Genomic DNA, 21948 nt, shown 5'->3' with positions numbered 1-21948 from the left:
GTACGGACAAGTAAGGACATTATCATGGGGTAAACTGGGTTAACATGCACTCTGAGGGTTTAAAAGCAGAAATAATTGTGAATATATACACACATAAAAAAATTAAATCAAAAAGAAAAGGATGTTTACAAACAGTTAAGATGCAAAAGAAAAACTAAAACTATTTAGTGTTTCAATTAATGTCATTTAATTGTGTTTTTATTTTGATTTTGTTTACGTAAGGGAAGTTCCTTCATAAACAAACGCCAGTTACATAATGAAGTCTATATATAAGTGCGTATAGATAAAAAGCTGGTCTCAACACCATGACAGCAGCACTTTTCCTTTTGTAAGACAGTTACTTAAGTTGTTTACTACTGCTTTAGATACTACGCATCATTTCTGGACATCGCAGATGCGTTTAGCCAAAAATGCTGCATAGGCTGGCAGCTCTCTAAGTTTTGAGACACAGCTCAAGATGTTTTCAGACAAGACGAGGGCGAACCCAGACTATTCACCTACCTTTAAAGTTCTTGATAACAAGTTTCTTCGCAGCACCGGGTTTGCTGTTGGAGAAGGTGGCGGAGCCCGCAGACTTGGTCAGTCCGTTAGCATGATGCCCGACACCTCCAGGCAGGAACACATTTCTCGCCTTGGAACACGACTCTGCAGGGTTACACGACTCCTCGGCCATCTTCACATCCAGTCCGATCAAATCCAGCGGGTCCTCGAACCTCAACTTCTTCTGGATGTGCTGCTGCTGTTGCTGTGTACTGGAATAGCAGGACGTTGTGGAGGAGGAATTACAAATGGCTTTAGGAGACGAAGATAGATACTACGCATCATTTCTGGACATCGCAGATGCGTTTAGCCAAAAATGCTGCATAGGCTGGCAGCTCTCTAAGTTTTGAGACACAGCTCAAGATGTTTTCAGACAAGACGAGGGCGAACCCAGACTATTCACCTACCTTTAAAGTTCTTGATAACAAGTTTCTTCGCAGCACCGGGTTTGCTGTTGGAGAAGGTGGCGGAGCCCGCAGACTTGGTCAGTCCGTTAGCATGATGCCCGACACCTCCAGGCAGGAACACATTTCTCGCCTTGGAACACGACTCTGCAGGGTTACACGACTCCTCGGCCATCTTCACATCCAGTCCGATCAAATCCAGCGGGTCCTCGAACCTCAACTTCTTCTGGATGTGCTGCTGCTGTTGCTGTGTACTGGAATAGCAGGACGTTGTGGAGGAGGAATTACAAATGGCTTTATGAGACGAAGATATTGAATCAATGTCTTCCTTCTCGGAACTGTTAATTTTCCTCTTCTTAGAAGACGTTAAGCTAACGTTACTGTCGTTGTGAACATCAGAAGCTGCCGGTCTAGGCTCTTGGGCTGGCGGTGGGGGATTAGGGGAAGGTAAACCTGTTGGAAACATGAAAAAAGAAATACCAAATCAAATCGCTAATCTACTAATACTACGATCCCGGGTGTGGACGCTTTCTATTCCTCGGTCTCGGTCGGGGAAAGTGCAGCCTCGCGGCTCCGAGTATGAATAAGGAGAAAAAGAGGATAAACTGAGAAGTGCAGCCCCACTTGGACCCTTCTCTGTTCTTGTTATTGCCAGCAGAGGAAAGATGGTTGAATACTGCTTCCTCTCGCTCGAGCACACTCCGGCGCGCTGCACACAGTCCGTTGGATTACAAACTGCTTTTTGCCGAGGGCTGTCTGCGTTAAAGCATTCTGCCGGACGTTGTCTTTCCGCTCGGTAGATAGACTGGTATTTTAGGTTTGAGGAAAAGTCAGCGGGGAAATAGTAACTTTTTTAAGAGGCGACGCTGACCCGCCGGAAGTACTTTCTACCGTTGCGCAGCTGCTGTTTGAGGCGCTTTGGTTAAGCGCGAGGCCTGACGTTTCCGACTCTCCGCCAGGGGGCGACAATACATCATGCGAAGACTAGTCTCCAAGCGCTTAAAAACATTAGGAATATTTCACTCAAAACTATCTTAAAGGGGTCATATGATGCGATTTCAAATTTTCATTTCTCTTTGGAGTGTTACAAGCTGATTGTGCATAGATAAGATCCCTGAAGTTGCAAAGACTAAAGTCTCAAAACCAAAGAGATATACTTTATCAAAGTTAAGACTCTGCCACGCCCGCCTAAAACGGCTTGTTCTAACACGCCCCCACATATCTACCTCACTATGTTGGAATATTTGCATAATGCTGCCCAAATGTGCACGCAAAGAAAGAAAGAAGAAAGAAGGCGTGGTTTCAGTAACCGTTAGTGTTGAAGCAGCATGTCAGGGAGACGCTGTGTGTTTCTAGGCGAAAGCAAAAGCACTTTATTTGGCCTTCCGAAAGTAGATGCATTTACGTGAACCTAGGAGAGGAGGTAATTCTGACTTTGCTATGACAATCTGGCGCTTCTGAATCAGCTACTGTTTTGTTAATAATTTAAGTATTTGCTATTGACTGTTCAAATTCAGAGTTTTGTACATCGTGTGTGTGCGCGAGCGAGAGAGAGAGAGGGAGAGAGAGAGCGAGAGAGAGAGAGAGAGAGAGAGAGAAAGCGAGAGAGAGAGCGCGAGAGAGAGAGAGAGGGAGAGGGTCACATCACAAACACATACCAGCTTCATCACTGTGTCTGTCACGCGACTCTGTTCCCCTTTCGGGCTCTGTCTTTACATTTATTTTGAAAGATGAAGCTCGCGATTATGGTAAGGGGCGTTACATTTCCGACGAGTGCTTGCGGTGTTCGGCCAATCACAATGCACTGGGTCAGCTGGCCAATCAGAGCAGACTGCGCTTGTCGGAAGGAGGGACTTTGTAGAAAACTAAGCGTTTGAGAGAGGCGGGGCATAGAGGACCTACAATAATGTACAGTATTTGAAAAATAATGTGTTTTTTGAACATTAAAGCATGTCAACATATTCTGTTACACCAAATACACAAAATAATGATCTTTAAAAAAGCATCATATGACCCCTTTAAATAAGAATAACGTTGTTAATGATATCCTCCAAGCTAAAATTTAAATGTTTTTTGTGGCCAACTATATAATGTTTATTTTTACTAAAAGGTTTCAATTCTGTTATCCATAAATGTCTGGTCAGGGCCAGTTGTCACATTTAATGGGGCAGGATGTCAAATGCGTTTTAAGTAATTTAATACACTTAGCTAATTACAATTTCTTTTATGGTTTGATTTTGTATGTAAACTGCATTTTATGCCATTTGAATTGTTTTGTGATTCAAAAATGTTTTCATTTAACCACAAAATATGTGTATAATGTGCTGTATAATGATAAAGTTTTGCTTTTTTTTAACAGATTTTAATTTGTTTTTGTCTGATTTTTGGTGAACTGTATTGAATCCAATTAGGGTCCTCGACTATAACATATATAGTCTATATATATATATATATAATGCACAGATTCAAACCTAATACAAGGGCTGAGATATGTGCCAAAACAGATTATCACTCATTTAAACCTTAAATATGCATGGCATCAACTAGAAAAAAGTGATAATAGCGTCAGAAACTGCATATAACATTTGGATAACGGGCTTTACTAATATTACATTTTCACACATAGCAGTATTTATGCTAACTGTGCTCCTTTAAATTTACGTTTTGGCATTAATAATGAACAAATGTTATGATCTGATCTACAGTGGTTTTGTAATAGTTTGTGTGATCAGATAAAACTTTAAAACCTTAAATCTTTTCATAGCAAAGACTTAGTTGTTTCCTTTTACTAGACCAATCGTCTGCTTATTTATTGCGCTCTGAAACAGGAATAAAACATTTCTGTAGCTGATTTAATTACACACAGGTTTGGCAATTGAACAGTGGTCATAAACTCGACGTAAGGCTCATGTGCTATGGAAAGCCGTTTTAACATTTAATCTATAAGCCGTATACTAGTATTTATTTTTATGGTACTAGTACTTATTTTTTTAGATACTAGTATCTTTTCCATTAAGTACTAGTACTTATTCATTAGGTACTAGTGCTTATTCTTTAGCTACTAGTGCTTATTCTTTAGGTACTAGTGTTTATTCTTTAGGTAACAGTGTCTTTTGTAAAGTTACTAGTACTTATTCATTAGATACTAGTTCTTATTTATTAAATACTAGTACTTATTCCAATAGTGACTAGTATTTAATTATACTCTTCTTGTTAAGAAAAAATAGAACTAGTACTTATTTTTCAGTTACTAGTAACGTTTTAGACCAGAGATATCCTGAATTTAATAGATACTAGTACTTTTTAAATTAGCATTTCTGCCTAGTATGGTAATCATATGTTGAATATTAATGAACCAGCAACATAGGAGAGAGATTAGACAGGAAACAGAAACAAGAAAATGGATGTACTTTGTTGAGGAAACCACATAGAAAAGAAACAATTATTTGTACACAAGCACATAGAAAACGTATTTTTGTCAGTTTGGTAAACATTGTAATTTCTTAAACAGTATTATCTGTTACTTTCCTATTTTTCCTCCAGTAAAAACAATAAATATCATACCAGGGCTGTACGTTAACTTTTTTTTGCATATAGCACTGGTGCTACAGACATTGAATGTTTTTACATTACAGTTTTTCTCAGTCGCTTTGGTGCATTTCTCTGATCAGAAATGAAATTCTCAAAACTACTTGTTCAACCTCCATATCATCTAGGCACTTGTGCACATCATAATAGCAGTTTCTCATTCTTTTGAACAAGTTGCGATTGCTTTGGTACATTCATGCAAGTGATTTTGTACGTTTGTCTGCAGATTCCTACATTATCATTTGCTAATGTCATGTTGCTCAAAATGTTTTATATAGTTTTCTGTGCAATAGTCTTACCCCTCAAAACATCTAGTCTTTAGTTCATCGTATAAGTCATTAAATGCAAAATGGTTCATCTAGTTGTCATAAACTGTCAAGCACATTTTTTTTACACTTTATTATTAGACTTTTTGTAAATTTGGCATGAATTGTGCAAGTGAATCTTGACTTTCGCTAATGAAGAGAATGTAGATCAACCAATGATAAACCATTTCTCAGAAATTGCTCAAAGGTTCATCTCATGAATCTTCAGTTGGAAAGCATATACCTCATTTTTATCAACCGATTCGTTCAAAAAGCTGATTCATTCAATAATTAAACAAACACCGTCCATTGCTCAGAGATGCAAAACAGTGCTGTGTGATCTTTGTTTAGAATTATTTTCGTTGGCAAAAGCTGAACCGGGTCAAACTCGGTCCGGGCGTCACTTACCGTCTGCCTGCTCAGAGGAGCCATCCACCCGTCGCAATGACTGTCCGCGGTTGTATGACCCTGCTCTTTATTCTACTGTGCGGTACGTACGACTGTGTTGTTTAGTGTTTTATTTCAGACGGTGTCACATTACAAAAGCAGATATTGAGTTTATTTTTGGGAGGTTATCGCAGGCCCACAGGAGCGCGAGAGCCTTAGCATTAGCGTGAATTCTAATCTACGCCAGTAGAAGAGCGTTAGATAATCAAAGAGACTGTCAGCTTGTGGGATAAATATTTACCGTCCTTGCATCGTTTTAAACACATTAATACAATTCAGGAGTGATCAATAAATTACATAAATTCATTTTAATAGATAACCCGTGTATTACCGTTCAATTTATGATGTTTGCCTGCTAGATTGTTAACGAATTTAAATGTAAAACAACATAGGCTAAAATATGTTTAGGGGATGTTAAATATATTGTATAATTTAGTAAAATTGCACTGAGGTAAAAAATAAAACTCTGGCCTTGTCTCAATCTAGCGCGCTGCCTACATAGAAAGCAATAATGGGCGCAAAATTTGAAGTTTTAATGTCCAAAAATGCTGTCTATTTTGGTAGTTTTGCAAGGTTTTAAGACACAACCGGTGTGATTCAAGCTAGGCAGTGCTGTAATAAAGCCAGTATATCATGTACTGATGTGTTAACTGCAGTGTGTTAAAGAAATCTGATATTGGTTATAACGGTTTTCAATTAGTGTTGAGACAGACTGACGTTCTGTGTTAATATTTTCGAACACTCACTTTAACAGTTTAATAATCTTTTAATATTTTCAGCGAAAAATGGAAGGAAGAAATGCCATAGATTTCGCTCACTTGACACCTTTAACTTCAAAGGCATGTGATCCTGAAGTGCTTGTTCAGTGTATTTTTCTCACCCACCCACATTCATAATCATGTGTTGGGTTTGTGTGTGAAGCACCAGGTTAATGATTTCATCAAACTACAGGACAGGGGACAGCCACTCACTGTGATAATCTAAAGGCTGGTGTACTTTACACAACATTTAAAGTCTGAATGGTTTTTAAACGTGACATCATGCGCTTGACGACTTTGCAAATGGTTACAGAGGAAAAACTGGGCGTTGTACACTAAATGACTGAGGATCACACACTACCAGACTTTCAAGTCATTCTGAACACCACAAACTCAAGCAGAAACATGCGCCTTGTTGCTAAGAGATGCATGATAAATGAGAACAATATGAGTTATAAAATTGGCCCAAAGTATCAAACATGTTTGATATCCTCCGACTGGATGGAAGCTAAAAAAAAAAAAATCAGAGTCTGTGCCCATCACACAGTATGTGATTTTCTGTGAAATCTATCAACTCCGAATGCCCAAAGTTTGTGGACTGGCTTTGACTTTTGGCAACTAGCGTCAACTCCTGATTGCAAATTGAAAATCTGGTGTATTCCAGCCGTAATCAGTTAGGTCTTAGACAAAAGCAAATCAAATGCAATATTTTTAGTGTTAGTTTGCTGCCAGTTAGTCAGGAAGGAAGGTACTGGAATGTGCTTGGATTGCTGTTTTTATTTCCTTACGCATAGAGGTGGTTGAAAGGCTGTGGCGTGTCCAAGTAGTCTTTCACTTTTGATATAATGCCGAACCAAGTACCTGTCCTTATGTTTTTAAGTCTTTAGTGATTTAGCATTTATAAGCGTTTAGCTAAACTTGATTTTGGAAGCTTGGAAGGGCAGGCTTGTCTATTCTCAGTGTCACATGTGAACTATGAGGAAATAACATTATGCTTCCACCCTGTGTGTAGGTATTGTGCATGCTGATGATCTGGTGACATCACCATTACCCGCAATACAGCAGTTAAGCACAAGCCAAATCATCTCCAGCACTTCTTCTCCAACCACCTCCAAACACTCTTCAGCTGCCACTTCTGCCGCTGTGACTACGGAATTTCCAACCACGCATCACAAGACGACTAATTCTACAACAGAGCCTCCAACTACCCCACATCACAACACGACTAATTCTACTACAGTGCCTCCAACTACCCCACATCACAACACGACTAATTCCACCACAGAAGCGCCAACTACCGCACACTCTAATGCTACAACAGCTCCAACTCCTCCTCCGACCTCTCCTCCTGTCCCCAACCCAACTGTTGGAAACTACAGTGTCAAGTCAGACAATGTCACAGTCTGTCTTTTGGCAAAGATGGGCCTTCAGTTCAGTTTCAAAATGAGTGAGGTAGGTACGAAAGATCTGTACAGAGGAACGCAAGAATTGAAAGTTGTGATATTTTGCTGCAAATTTGTTGTGATATGCTATTATGCCACTGCAAGTCTTTTATGTTCTTGTTTAGAATGCCAGCTTTCAGACTCTTAATCTTGACCCGAGTCCTAATGTAACGGAAGTGAGTGGAGCCTGTGGAAGTGGTGGCAATGACTCTTCCCTTGTGCTGAAGTCGGAAGAAATCACAGTTCATTTCATCTTCACAAATGTAAGTCTTTAAAGAAGAGAGTCAAATATACTTTGGACTAAAGTCCACTGAGGCAAAGAGGTGGTAAATGTTCTGGGGTTTTTTTTTTGCCGTCTATTGACAAATCTTAAATGTTGTGAATTTAATGCATTGTATCTCTACGATCTGCTTATGCCCAACTTAGGGTTAGGTTTAGGAATGGACCTTAGTTCAGTGGATTGTACTGTAGTTTAACAACACACTTATTGTTAAGCTGACAAAAAGTAGACAAAATCTCCTTAAAACAAACTTAAAAGTTGTGGAAATTAAATGATCTAGGAACTTTATACAGTGCATGTCATTGTAACGACTGTATGTAAGTATGGCATCTAACCTGATTAAGGTCTATGGGTTAGCGTTGGACCATCATGCTTGCTCTTTTTTTCTAAAAAGTTTGTTTTTGTACATATAATTATATGAAACTGCCAGTTCATAAATAAGATTACATTCTCTCATGATATCAGGTTGCATCTAACTGTTTGTTTTCACAGGTTTCACAGAAGTTCCGTCTACATGCTTTGATGCTCTCTGTTAATCTTGCAAATGGTAAGGTATTTTTAATGTAAACAATAGTGAAAATGAAATGCCTGAAATCTGCTTCTTCTCATTATTTTCATCCCAAGACAATAATAAGGCAGTATCAGAATTCTATACTATTTTGTCTAAATATATTCAAAAACAATCTCTGAAAAATAAAATCAATTGTTTTTAAATGCTACAAGTGAATGTAGGCATCACAATCAATATGAAAGATATTCATTTTGAGGTTCGCTAATGATTATATTTAACCGTATTAAATTATTTTTGTTTTTTAGATTAACTGTAAGTGAATGTAAATGTCAAGACAGTCTGGTACCAATATATATTGTGCATCCCTAATGGTGTGTCTCATCTCTTGTTCTGTCCTCTGATTGGTATCACTTCAACAGGAAATGTTTTCAATGCCTCCAATAATAATTTGTCTCTGTGGGAGGCATCTGTCGGAAGCTCCTACATGTGCAAAAAAGAGCAGAGTTACAACATCACTGACAAGCTTACCATCAACACGTTTGAGCTACAAGTGCAGCCCTTCGCAGTCCAGAACAACAAGTTTAACACGGGTATGTATTTGTTTGTGATGCTAAAGAATAAAGCTGAAAATTACCTCATCAGAGGTAATTATACAGCATATGTATAACTCATAACTGAACTTTGTCCTTTAGTGCTGTAATTTATCAGCTACTTTTCTACTTGCACTACAGCTCAAGAAGCATTGCTTTTCAGAGTGGTGTGAAAAGCCACTTTGCTTTCCAGCACTCGTTAGTGTTCATTTTCAAGCTTAGGTACTGCTCTCATGCACAGCTAAATCTGATAAGGCCATGGTTTCCTGTGATCATATCAGATGTGACTTGCAAGTAAGAAGAAAGATGAATATGCAAAAATTATATGATGAGCACAGAAGGATGAATGGCAGTCTGAAATTTCCTGCCAAATTGATCCTGATAGCTCTGGATATGAGTTAATATTGTAGTCTGAATGTGAGGCAAGGACATGATGATTTGATCACAGATTTATATTTATATTTTTGGCAACACTTCACTATAAAGGGACATTTGTTAACATTAGATAACTACTTTAGTTAACATGAACTAACAATGAAAAATACTTTTAACGCATTTATTATCTTAATGTTAATGTCAACAAAGTAATATGTTAATATTATATAATGGTCCTGAGCTAATATAAGCTATCATTGATCAGTTGTCTTTTTATTAACTTATGTTAGCAAAGATTAATAAATCTGTAAAGTCTCATAGAAATGGCCCAGTTTTACCAAAATAAGTGTCTGTGATTTTATGATTTTTGTGAAGAGTGTTGAGAATGTCTGCAGTGGTGTTAATGTGGAGATAGCAGCTTCATCTTACGTTCATTCATGTTCTCTTTGTCTGCAGCCCATGAATGTTCAATGGATGACACCAGCCTCTTAATCCCAATCATTGTTGGTGCCGCTCTGGCTGGTTTGATTTTCATTGTTGTGATTGCATACGTGATTGGTCGACGAAGGACCTATGTTGGATATCAAACACTGTAATGCAACAAAATCACAGAATCAAATCCTGGGTGTTTTAAGGGACACACAAGCCTGTTCCTGGACCATTTTAAATATTGTGGGTTTTTGTGCAATCTCAATTGGCAATTGACTCATGGCCACGGGAGTCCAAAAACATGTTTTGTCCTAATGAGGTCTATTAATCCACCGACCCTTAAACTGCAACATTGAAAATCTAAAGATACAGTGGCACTCCAGGACCAGAGCTTCCTATTGTGAACTAAGTTTGTGTGTGCACCACAAAATTTTGTGTTGTGAAGTAAGTGCATGGTCTCTGTATTTTGGCTTAAAGCTCCATTTATTTTAATAAATGCAAATTACTTCTACAGTCACAGTACCTAGATCATGGTACTAGATTGTGGGTTGTGGCCAATTTAAAATTTCATCGCTCCATATCAGACCCTGCACTTGCTTCTCTTAGACATTCCTTTCATTTTATTTATTTTTTTGTCTATTTTGTTATATTTAGCTCATTTAATTTGTGCCCATCAAATCTATCATTACTGTATCCACAGCTTTAAACTGAAACTGCTTGCAGCGTTTGGGTTAAATATTAAAAGTAGTTCCAGAAACAAGTTGGTACTCTGCACTATAGTGACTGGACAGCTATCATTTATTGAAATCATCAATAAATTGAAATGCATCATGTTGGTCGTCCTGTATTCAGAGCAGCATCTAAACATGCTGGACGGCCCATTCAAACAATTGAAATTCTAGAACAGGAAAACCAATGCTTGAATGTTTAAACCACATGACAAGCATTTTAAAAATGCAGACCATTGTAATAAATGTAGGCCTATTTTTTTGAGTGACGCTTAGTTAAGCATAATACAAAGGAATGCTAACTGGCAATTAAATGCTGTTACAAAATAGTTTTGGTAATGTTTGGTTACCCTTTATTGGGGTTTGAAAAGGGACAATTAATTATAAATCAGCCATCTTGTCAGCTACTCTTCACAATTTTGACTTATTTACATCTATTCTAGCCTGAAAGATAAATTCTTCTTTTTATTAACTGAATTGTATTTGCTGCAAGATTAATTTTTGCACCTGTTTGAACCGTCTTTGGTAGTGGCTGTGGATTCTTTTTTTTTTCTTTTTATATATATATAAAAAATATATTGTTACATTAGATATGACTTGTATTTTCAGTTGTTGAGCCTTTTCAGGATAAGTTCTTTGCTTTCTCTTACGTATTTATGTTCTTTTCTCATATTATGGCTCTCTAGGTTTCATAGATTTTCCCCCCCTTCATTTTCTGGTGAATTTTTCACTTTATGCTCTTCTAATTTAGTCTATGCAGCACCCACGCAGAATCTTTTGTAAATGTGTGTTGTTTTTACTATAGCCAGGACAAATTAAACCTTTAAAACTGGTCACTGGTATTTTTGTGCCTTGCTTAATGCAGTTACTTTTGCTTGCCATCCAATTAGTTACATCAATAACTTATCAAATAAAGATGGATTTATATTTAATTTTTTTTCCCCCTGAACATACTTGTGTGACCGTTTTCTGCTTGCAGACTTGTGAAAAGGGATTCCTTATCTGACTGCCCTAAATATTTGATGTGTTTCATGAGATTTGGTTGTTTTGTTTTGCAATGGAATAGTTTTATTTTAATGGACTTTTAGCTGCAATAAAAGGAGAAAGACAGTTATATATAACAATAAAATCGGTGTTGGCCATCTTTTCAGTTTTAATCAAAAACTGCAATGCAAATGTCAAATAATGTTTTCATATAGGTTTCAACTGCAGTTTGACACATTCTTGCGGTTTCTTCTTGTTTGCTTGTTTGCCCTCATTCATTCTCTTTATTTTCAGCTGAGGATTGCATCGCGGATGAGCCTGATAACTTCATTGTCCCTATAGCGGTGGGAGTTGCCCTGGCTGTCCTCATTGTTATTGTCTTACTGGCCTATCTGATTGGAAGAAAGAGAAGTCAGAACTCTGGCTATGAGCAATTTGATTCGTAATATTAATCTGAAAATATGAATTGGTCCATGCAAGTTCTGGCTTATCTAGCAGTATTTCAGAAATCAGATCATTTCAGTTTATGTGCACATATAAATTCTTTTGAAACGAGTCTCATATTTCTAATATTTTATTGTATTCCCTTGTTAGTACATTATGTAACGTGGTGATTATAAGGTAGGCCTGTATGGCACATAATACAATGCCTATTCTGCATTGATCTGACTAAATTGTGAGTCCTGTTGTGATTTTGAGTGCCTAACAGTACAGTGTTATTTCCGTAATCACTCACCCTCCATTTCTTTCTCCCTTTCTCCCAGCGGAGGAATGCTTTCTGGATTCTGATTTGAGTTTTCTCGTACCCATTGCTGTGGGTGTGGCTCTCAGCTTCCTAATCATCCTAGTGCTTATCTCTTACCTGATTGGCCGGCGGAAGAGTCGCACTGGTTACCAGTCTGTATAACAACCCAAGCTGCTGCCATCTTGCCTCTAAACCCGGCTTGTTCTTTTACCATTAATATTTGCTCCTCCTCTCTCTCCCGGTCCTGTTGGCTTCTTCTTTTGCTCTGCAAACTGCTCGACCCTCCTCACCTGCCAGCACTAACCACTGATGACACCCCTATTTCTAAAACGTTCGACTGCGTTATTATATCATTACTACATAATTCTTACTACAATAATTTCCTGTGTATGATTTAAACGTTTTCTGAATGATGTGGCATATTTCTGCTTAATCACCCTTGAAGCAATGTCAACCGGCATGATTCACTTGTTTGGTGTTAAGCACAGGCTGTCTAAAATCCACTGGCATTGCGCTGTATGTTAAATGCATGGGAAAAAAATATTATTCCCCCTTTTTATGGGAGTTTTGGTTTTTCTTGCTCTAAGGATGCTCAGTTCTGGTTGCTGTTACTTCTGTTCATGTGAACTATTATTATGAATGAATAATGCAATTTTAGAATTGGGAATCTTTTGAGTTTATTAACCATTGAATGTAAATGCTAAATTAGTTCTGTAATTGTACTCTCATGAATCAGTTGTTGGCGAAATTAGGGATGAAAAGTATCCTGGTGTATTTTCTTAATCAGCAGAGCTAATAAGTCACACTCTTGCACTTTGCATATTGTATTATAAAGGGACACTAATTTTTTTTTTGTGACATTTACCAGCATCGAATATGAAGATTTTGTTGATTTCATTAGGTCCCTCTCAGGGAATGTTGGAAGTGTTACGATAGGCTTGTTAGTACATGGGTTTGTGGATTTAGTTTGTCATTTCTCTGGACACGTGCATACAATGTACAAAATACACCATTTCTAAGACCAAAGCTACAAGTTCCTGTCTATTTTCTGCTCTGCATAGTGAAAATACTAATGTGTCCAAACCAGTTCATTTGTCAACCATTTTATTTTTCATAAAAACCCCCAAAGGATTTAGCTGTTAAAACAAACACAGTTAAACACAGAATATCATTGTACTATAGTGTGCCTTTTAGTTAAATTTCTTTGAATGTTGGTTCAAAGTGGGAAAAAATTCAATAAAATTTTTTTTTTTTTGTATTGTACAGTAGTCTTCCTCTTTGTTTTCTTGCTCTGACCTCTTTTCAAGAATCTCAGTACAATGTTGATTTCACGTTAGACCTGAGGTGTTAAGCAACTGTAGTTTTACACAGTTCACATGATTTCACAGTTATAACCTCTAGCTTCCACTGATGGACTTAGATCAGCAGTGTTGCTATAAAAGTTACTGTTGTCATAAATTATGCCTCTGTTACTGGAACACTAGAAGCATCTCACTTTGACCTGCATAATACTTATGCCTATTACTGAATGCACATAACTGCATTGAAGTTTGAATGTAGTGATGGTTTTTTTACATTGTCATTTATTCTAAGTGACCATCTCAAGCAATTTATCATTAGAGACAATATGACGCATATCAAAACTGATTTGTTACTTTTAAACAGAATGGAAAACTGAGCAGAAAGGTTTGATTCCGTTAATTCTCATCCATCTTTATTGTTTATGCTAGAACATGAGTGCGTTTAAAACATAAGCTGGCAAATCTTTGTCAGCCAGTGGATATTTCGTTGCATTTACTGAATAACAAAGATGTGCCGTTACCAATTTCCATCTCACTATTACACTTTGTAACTGTTTGTACCATGTCAATATATTCAAATACAATTAATAAATAATACTGTTGAAATCCTCCTTACAGGCAGCTGAGCAGATAGTTTCACTCAGAGATGAATTATGTGACATACTCGATTTCGTTTTAAAGAAGTGTTGGTTGCATGCTTTGAAAAAGAAAGATCAACTAGTACTTCATTATGAAGCTCTGTGAAAGTGATGAAATGGGATTTCTGTCCCACATTTCAGTAAAATACATTTGCCTCTGGAATCAAAATGTAGTTGCACATCCAAAAAAAAAAAAGGAAAGAAAAATTTAGTCCAAAAATGTACAATCAATTATTAATTCTAAACCACATCTGATTGTTATTCAATTAAATGAGCAAGCAAAAGGATCATGTTAAGCAGTTTCCGGCCTTTTTCTTCATCCAAAGGGGGAATTTAAAGAAGACTGACTTAACAGAGAAGAATCATAAAAAAATATTTTTTGTGTTTTAATTTGTGTTATATACACATCTGACTTAGCAAAAGAACTGATCAAAAAGGTTTAATAGATGTTAATTCTACAGTCTACACAGATCTAGAGAATTGTTTTGCCTACGTCTCACTGTAGAGTGATTATGCCTCAATAGCTATAATTGCAACCTACTTACTGTATTTGGACATCTTTTCATCTTTTCATTTTATCCTATAATGAAATCCAGGCAGGTCAGTCTCTAGCGGCTGGGTACTGAATGTGATCTATGAATCTCAGTCTTTTGAGTCTTACTGGGAAATTCCTTGTTTGAAAAAGTAGTGTAGTAACACAGCTCTGACACGAATAGCACAGTGGCTGCCGGAGGCATAATCAGAGGGCTAATGGGTAACGACAACACCCAGTGTGCTATTTCATTTATTATAACATACTCTGAGAAGTTTAATTTCAATTTCTCTAGGTCTACTGCCACCCTACGCACCCACTACTAAAGTGAAAGACACACTACCCAGGAAACGGTCAGTTGGTGAATCGTTGATGATGCCTTTGCCATTTAGTTTGCATTGAATGTGAAGTTGAGTGTCATACTGGACACTAGGAAAGCGCACAGCCACCAGCGGGGAAGAGTAGTTGACCTGTTTGTAGAAATGGTGAAAAATGCTATGAAATGCTATTAAGTCATGAGGAATTCTGAGAGAAATGTTAAGTAGGATCACTTACATGTCTCAGTTTCCCATAATAGGGATAGTACCGCAAGTTGAAGATATTTTCTGGAAAAAAATTGACTTCTCCGAGGCCTTCGGTTGACCCTTTCTGGAAAAGCATTGGAGGAGATCCAAAATTGTTACTGTTTGGAATACTGCAAAGAAACTGGGTTGTTAAACTGTATAATTGTTTTATTTAGTTATTTATATAGTAGTAACGGATTGTGTTAGTCATTAATTGTTACCTTTACTCCACATGTAACATTTACTGGAGTGCCTTGACCAGGCAGATACCCGAGAATCTGTCACAACAGAAAACAGTCAAGTGTCTGACATACCACTTAATTAACCACTGAGACGCAAGATGGCACTAGAGCTTCAGAGCTTTATTTATTCTGTTTTTGGAGAGATTTTGTTCAGCAAACAAAATCATATTTGTACAGTATATTATAATCTCTATTACAGTCTCACCCGATTCATTTTGACGAGGATGCAGGGTTTTCCCTTTGAGTAGCCGAAATCTCTGTCCTTCAGCCCGGAGCATTCACCCAGCCAGGACCTCTTAAACTGACATGCCTTGCGCTCGGCACTCTCCTCTAAGTCATCTTGCTTGAAATAAGTATTTCCCTCACAGTTAATGTTCCGCCTATCCTGCACTCCATCGTCATAGGCTGAACACAGCCATGGCGGGAAACCGTAATAAAAGAGATGGAAGAGAGAGAGAGAGAGAGAGAGACCATAAAATAACCAAACAATGGCTGCTGCCCAGCCTGGCCTCTACAACTTAAGAGGCCAGCACAAAAAGTGGGGCCCTGGCAGCACTGAGCAGTTACACTGAGTGCACAAAAGGGTTTCCCTCCTTGTCAGTATTTCTATAGACCGCAGGATTTGTTAAACAGCGTGTTGGAGCGATTTGAATCTGTGCCCACTGAACAGAAAACGTATCTTCCCTATTAAAGAGTGTAAAACCAAACTCAATAACCTTAGTAGTTCTCTCATCCAGGACTTACGTTTCAGATGGGCTTCTAGTGCTTTCGCATACTTCCTCCACGAGCTTCGGTCAGAGGCATTGAAAGCAATGTCGTCAAACCCATGAGCTACATCTACATGAGGAAACATTGTCATGCCTGCCGGGGGAGAAACAGAAGATTTTGAACTGCAGTGAAAATACAGGAATAACTGTATTAAGCTCATGTACTAGAATTGTATTTATATACTTATGTATTATTTTAGAATACTTACATATATTTAAATAAATAATTTGTATTTTAAAGGGAAAAAAATAAAATTATTAATTTTAAATTATTTACCATTGTCATTTAAAAACATCCATCCATCCATTCCCCAAAATACTTATCCCCCCTTGGGTTTGCGGGATTTTAAATAATATACATTTTTAAATAATTTCTATTAAAAATAATAATAATAATAATTAAATAGATTTACACAATAATTATTCAGCCTTTTTTCATACTCTTTGAATGTTCACAAAGTAAAATGCAATTTTTTCCAACCTGGTGGCATCACCCTGTCATTGTAGGTGGGAGCATATGGACTAATTGACCACATCAGGCAGCACATACAACCAGCAAACATGGCCGCAAGGAAAATGTATAATGCTGAGTAAAAGAGCAGAATAAGGCCTGGAAAAAAAGATAAGAAAATATTGATGAATAAAGCAAGATTTCATTGATGATACCTCTTGTAAATATTTTAGTTGAATAACTGATTCACATAAAAAGGTATTAGTAAAGTGAAATGCTCACACCACTGCAATCAGACTGGGACAGTTTTTCATATAGGAATTTCTTTCTTATATGTATGTATCTTATTCTTTCATTCAGTTGACCATTCAAATACTAAGCCTTTTCATTGTGGAAGTGTTTAAGACACTAAAGTCAATGAAACTTAGCATATAAGACCCAGCAAAAAAAAAAGTGTAGCCATTGTCCTTTAATTTTCAATTAAGAGTCCATTAACAGCTGATCAAATGAAACGTGCCGTCAAACTAAAAGGCTTTTGCTGCACAGACAATTTCACAGGGACTAGCTGCAGCCCGTCTTGTGTCCCCCAGCGACAAAGGCCTTTCTGTTTGAGCCTGGTGAAAATTCTCCCAGCTATTCAAATACTAAGCCTTTTCATTGTGGAAGTGTTTAAGACACTAAAGTCAATGAAACTTAGCATATAAGACCCAGCAAAAAAAAAAGTGTAGCCATTGTCCTTTAATTTTCAATTAAGAGTCCATTAACAGCTGATCAAATGAAACGTGCCGTCAAACTAAAAGGCTTTTGCTGCACAGACAATTTCACAGGGACTAGCTGCAGCCCGTCTTGTGTCCCCCAGCGACAAAGGCCTTTCTGTTTGAGCCTGGTGAAAATTCTCCCAGCTGTCCTTTCACTCAGGAACACAGTGAACCTCCGGTTGCCATCACAGTGACGGTCTTTTGCAGCCATACAGAACCACAGCCAGCTCCAAGGAGCCCAATCACCCCATTCTGGCATTGTGAGGCCTCTGCACTCTCCTTTCATGGGACATGCATCACAGCCCTCCAGCAGCCCCTCCCCTGCGCTAAGGAAGACTACGGCTGTTTATTTAATCCACCTCCAGCACATTCCCCATCATATCATGCCCATGTAAAGCATGGAGATGTTGCATCACGAGTCACGACAAACGCTCAATTCGGGGCATTGGTGTGTTGAGATTTCTCTCTGTACCCCCAGGAAACGTTCATATTGCTGTTTAGAACAATTGTCCCGATGGGAATTTGTTGTGTTGCTTAGCAACGGGACGTTTAGAGGCAGCGATTGGCTGCTCTGTCATCGTCGGACGTCTTCAGGAAATGCTCGCTGCCAAAAAAAGTTCTGAGCTCGGACAAAAAAACGCTACATGTTAAGTTGTGCCGTTGATCTGAGAGCGTGTTGGAGGAGATCTGGAGGTCAAGGGGGCTTTGGGAAAGAGGGAGAGGAAAGCACGGTAGGGGTAAATGGAATGTTATCCCAGGCCAGCAAAGGGACTGTGACATTCGCTTTCCCACTGAGGACCATTCCCCAGGCAGTCTGTTTTTGTCAAGATGTCTCTAAGCTATCTGTGCACCTATGTAAACACTAAGCTTGGACATGCGCACACACACACACATGCACCCACAGTGACAGCGTGTACATGCACACACACTTTGTCTGAGCGAGCAGAAGCACAGTTCATCACCCCTCATCCCCGCAACTCATTCCCATAACTCCACTAAAAATGGAAAATAATAAGCAATAGTCTCACTTGCTGAGACTGAACATCCCTAATTAAAGACTTTACAGTCCATGTACAATTTGGATGCACTCCCTCACCCACAGACAAATGCCCTTTGTTTTGTCATTAAAACGGGTATCTTGTTGTGTACATTCAAATATAATTTTGTCTTGTTACTCACTCCAGCTCTTCCCCGAGCGGCCCATAAACTCCTTAGTCTCTGCGTTCCACAGGTAAGTCTTTATGTCGTCGATTTTCTCATGCAGCGTCCTCTTGGGCTTTGGCTTGGGCTTCCATTTCTCAAAGTTAAGGTCATCCTGCTCCAGAGGCTGATGTTCTACCAGTCCTTCCTGTTCCACTTCCATGGCCTCAGCTAGTTCGTGTTTGTGAAGTGATCCTGCACGCTAAAGACAACATGGAAAGTTAATAAGTATGTTTCTGAATCACAATAGTAAGTAGTGTAAAAAAAGACCACTGCAATAAGCATTAAATGGTTAAAAACTCACTTTAATGTGGATAATATTGTCTGATGTTCTTAAAAGAGGAAAGGCTAGGAGAAGAGTTAGACAAATATTTATCTTCAAAAAAGTGAAAAGCAAGTGCATGAAAGCAATGTGAATGAAAGACGTTTCACAATCCCATTGATCTACGAGAGGCAGAAGAGGACCCACACACTTGCTGACCCATGTTGGGAGATCTAACCTCTCACAGCTGCAAAAGATCTGCAGGGTCACTCTTCAGCCAGATGTTACACACTCATTCTCAATATCAAGACACACATAAAATGTGCTTTTAAAAACTGTTCTAAGCTGGAAACAATAAGGATTCAGTATGTTAACATTAGTCAATGCATTTATTATCATTAACTAACAATAAAAAAATCATTTTTAATCTAGGTTAATATTAATTTCGATATAGAAACAGTTTTGTATAAAGTTGTATTTTGCATATTTGTACAAGTTGTATAAAGATTTACTACTGTATTGTGAATGAACATTAAATATAAATTGTTCGTTTTACTTCATGATACCTAATGCATTAAATCATGTTAATTCAATCTTACTTGTTGCCATAAAACTGTAAATAGTTTTGGACTTAATTTTTACTCAGTGTTATTTAATATGACAGATTCAACCTGCTTACATAAATACAAGTCATTTTTAACAACCAGGGGTGCGTTTCCCAAAAGCATCGTTAGCTAACTTTGGTTGTTAGTTCCATTGAACTCTATTGGTAACGACGGAACTTGCGAACATAGTTGCTTTTGGGAACCGCACCCCAGCTCAGGTAGAAACAGCTCCTTAAGATACCAGAGGGATTTTCAAATGCCTCTACTACAATATATCTATAGGCCTAATGTAATATATTAAGTATATGGAATAATAATCGCCCATGTTAAATGACCTAAATAATGATGAGCAGGTGAAACTTGGGTGATACAGTTTTACTGTACCAGTAATGAATTTAAAAATTGATACAAGAAGTTACTTACAATTGGGTAATACCTCGTTTATCTGCGTTCTATTATATTGTTGACTACTATATATTGCACCGAGCACTTAATCCAGCCAGGTATGGTCATTACAATGCCCTGATCAAAAGTAACCACATAAGTCTGGTGCATTATGGTTATGGTCACTTGCCAGCTTTGAAACTTTGTCTTCCAGGAGCAGGTCCTCCGCCCCTCCCGCGGTAGAGTCGCGCTCCATGATCTCTCACTGAAGAATAAAGGTACTTGTTAAACCAATCACATATACGAGCGGTCCAGGCGATTTACTGCGAGATTTCAGCCCACGAATAAAGTCTGCAGCAGTCCAAGAAAGTCGAATACTGTGTGAAACAACTGTTCAGACTTTTTTCGTTTAAAAAAAAAAAAGATTATTTTTAGATAATTATCTTTAGATAAGAATAAGAATATTTCGATGTATTCTGTGAAGAAAAGTGACGGGAAAGCCTTAGGGGGGAAAAACGTTAATACTAAAAGTGCCCCCAAAATAAAGTCTTGATGAACGCACTGATCGGTGCTATCTTCAGGTTCACTTCACGCTCGCTGTACAAACGTTAATTCTGGCCAAGATTTGTTCTTGAATTTCATTGAGGTTTCCCCTTACAACGGATGTCGGGTGCGGAGGAGCTTCTCGCTAGGAGTCGAGCATCATAGTGAATGGAGTTGAGCTGGAGAGGGAAAGTGGGGGTGGGGATACGAAGTGGAGTTTTTTTTGGCAGCAGCTTCGTTTAGTGTTGTGTGGAATTCCGCACACGCACAGCACATAGTCTCATTGTCTGCTGAAACAAGCTCTATGCAAAGACCCACAGCTTTATACGTTTATGTTCTGATCTACATTTGCCATTGTCAATCACTAAGTCGGCATCAGCAACCACATTAGAACAGTGGGGTTTAGTATGCAGGACCCTTCACCAAACAATCCCCATTGACTCGCTGGGCTGTTAAACTGGAGAGAGTATTCACGCGCATTACATAATGCATTAAAGAGACGAACGCAAAAGTGTGAAATATGTGCCAGCTTTGGTCTGCGTTGGCGTCAAAAGCGTAATAAATTCAGAAAGTTGTAATCAAGCCTAATATTTGTACACAGATCACGTTGAGCTCCGTGAACCCGCTGATTTTTTTAAACCTGAAAAGAACTCGCGTCATGGAAAATTCGGTCTCTGCTTTCTTTGGTAGAGAGCAGATCATTCAAAGAAGACCATCAAGGACTGAAACGAGCTAATGCAATCATTTACTTTGTGACAAAATAACTAGGCTAGAGGAATAGAGATCAATATATCTAATGTAGTGTTTTTTCTCCTTAATTTTTACACAAACAAACAAACAAACACTAAGTAGTAGTGAATGCTTGTTTTGGTAAAAATAAAAGACGATCTAGGAATCCATTAAGTTCCATTCAATTACATTTACTTAAAGGGGTCATATGATGCGATTTCAAATTTTCCTTTCTCTTTGGAGTGTTACAAGCTGATTGTGCATAGATAAGATCCCTGAAGTTGCAAATACTAAAGTCTCAAAACCAAAGAGATATTCTTTATCAAAGTTAAGACTCTGCCACGCCCCCCTAAAACGGCTCGTTCTAACACGCCCCCACATATCTACCTCACTATGTGGAAATATTAGCATAATTCCGTTCACGCAAAGAAAGAAGGCGTGGTTTCAGTAACCGCAGTTAGTGTTGAAGCAGCCATGTCAGGGAGACGCTGTGTGTTTCTAGGCAAAAGCAAAAGCACTTTATTTGGCCTTCCGAAAGTAGATGCATTTAGGAATCTTTAAGATCACTTACAACAGAACAGCAATGCATTTTATGGACGACCGTTTCATGAACCTATAGGAGAGGAGGTAATTCTGACTTTGCTATGACAATCTGGCGCTTCTGAATCAGCTACTGTTTTGTTATTAATTTAAGTATTTGCTATTGACTGTTCAAATGCGGAGTTTTGCGCATGTTGCGTGTGTGTGTGTGTATGAGAGAGAGAGAGAGAGAGAGAGAGACAGCGTCACATCACAGTAGAGTCAGCTGTCTTAACCGCGGCTTGTGTACTGCAAACACATACCAGCT

The 21948-nt window shown here is 38.2% G+C and overlaps 3 protein-coding genes across 7 annotated transcripts; 1 reads left to right on the top strand and 2 right to left on the bottom strand.

Moving 5' to 3' along the window:
• Positions 1 to 478: 478 nt before the first annotated feature.
• LOC107664346 (cullin-4B-like) lies at positions 479 to 1888 on the bottom strand. The gene is made up of 2 exons (XM_016454884.1): positions 1254 to 1888; positions 479 to 807 (listed from the first exon to the last, which is right to left on the bottom strand). The coding sequence occupies exons 1-2, from the start codon at positions 1408 to 1410 to the stop codon at positions 494 to 496; spliced, it is 471 nt and encodes a 156-aa protein (XP_016310370.1). The 5' UTR covers positions 1411 to 1888; the 3' UTR covers positions 479 to 493.
• A 3326-nt stretch (positions 1889 to 5214) lies between these two features.
• lamp2 (lysosomal-associated membrane protein 2) lies at positions 5215 to 13234 on the top strand. Of its 4 annotated transcripts, XM_016454871.1 has the most exons (7): positions 5215 to 5327; positions 7055 to 7210; positions 7256 to 7494; positions 7610 to 7747; positions 8257 to 8311; positions 8695 to 8865; positions 11676 to 12075. In XM_016454871.1, the coding sequence occupies exons 1-7, from the start codon at positions 5282 to 5284 to the stop codon at positions 11825 to 11827; spliced, it is 957 nt and encodes a 318-aa protein (XP_016310357.1). In that variant the 5' UTR covers positions 5215 to 5281; the 3' UTR covers positions 11828 to 12075. The 4 variants fall into 4 exon arrangements, with proteins under 4 accessions (XP_016310357.1, XP_016310355.1, XP_016310354.1 ...); XM_016454869.1 differs by lacking the exon at positions 11676 to 12075 and adding an exon at positions 12146 to 13234 and having other exon boundaries at positions 7055 to 7494; XM_016454868.1 differs by having other exon boundaries at positions 7055 to 7494.
• LOC107664337 (protein ATP1B4-like) lies at positions 12502 to 20522 on the bottom strand. Of its 2 annotated transcripts, none has more exons than XM_016454866.1 (8): positions 20020 to 20522; positions 18558 to 18780; positions 16651 to 16779; positions 16147 to 16263; positions 15608 to 15807; positions 15382 to 15438; positions 15153 to 15245; positions 12502 to 15067 (listed from the first exon to the last, which is right to left on the bottom strand). In XM_016454866.1, the coding sequence occupies exons 1-8, from the start codon at positions 20083 to 20085 to the stop codon at positions 14906 to 14908; spliced, it is 1047 nt and encodes a 348-aa protein (XP_016310352.1). In that variant the 5' UTR covers positions 20086 to 20522; the 3' UTR covers positions 12502 to 14905. The 2 variants fall into 2 exon arrangements, with proteins under 2 accessions (XP_016310352.1, XP_016310353.1); XM_016454867.1 differs by lacking the exon at positions 20020 to 20522 and adding an exon at positions 19869 to 20008.
• Between the last annotated feature and the right edge of the window lie 1426 nt (positions 20523 to 21948).

The sequence above is a fragment of the Sinocyclocheilus anshuiensis genome, unplaced genomic scaffold (assembly GCF_001515605.1).
Source record: "Sinocyclocheilus anshuiensis isolate Anshui unplaced genomic scaffold, SAMN03320099.WGS_v1.1 scaffold111, whole genome shotgun sequence".
Taxonomy (NCBI): Eukaryota; Metazoa; Chordata; class Actinopteri; order Cypriniformes; family Cyprinidae; genus Sinocyclocheilus; species Sinocyclocheilus anshuiensis.
This window is presented reverse-complemented; position numbering and strand designations above follow the sequence as displayed.

Bases quoted from the DNA above. Each gene is read 5' to 3' on its own strand.
- LOC107664346 (XM_016454884.1), bottom strand. From the start codon at position 1,410: ATGTTTCCAACAGGTTTACCTTCCCCTAATCCCCCACCGCCAGCCCAA. The intron at 808-1,253 runs CTTCGTCTCATA...CGTAGTATCTAT, and splicing joins GGAAGACATTGATTCAATAT to CTTCGTCTCCTAAAGCCATT.
- lamp2 (XM_016454868.1), top strand. From the start codon at position 5,282: ATGACTGTCCGCGGTTGTATGACCCTGCTCTTTATTCTACTGTGCG. The intron at 5,328-7,054 runs GTACGTACGACT...CCCTGTGTGTAG, and splicing joins GCTCTTTATTCTACTGTGCG to GTATTGTGCATGCTGATGAT. The intron at 8,312-8,694 runs GTAAGGTATTTT...TCACTTCAACAG, and splicing joins CTCTGTTAATCTTGCAAATG to GAAATGTTTTCAATGCCTCC.
- LOC107664337 (XM_016454866.1), bottom strand. From the start codon at position 20,085: ATGGAGCGCGACTCTACCGCGGGAGGGGCGGAGGACCTGCTCCTGGAA. The intron at 15,246-15,381 runs GTAACAATTAAT...ATGCTTTTCCAG, and splicing joins ATGTTACATGTGGAGTAAAG to AAAGGGTCAACCGAAGGCCT. The intron at 15,068-15,152 runs GTAAGTGATCCT...TTCTACAAACAG, and splicing joins ATTATGGGAAACTGAGACAT to GTCAACTACTCTTCCCCGCT.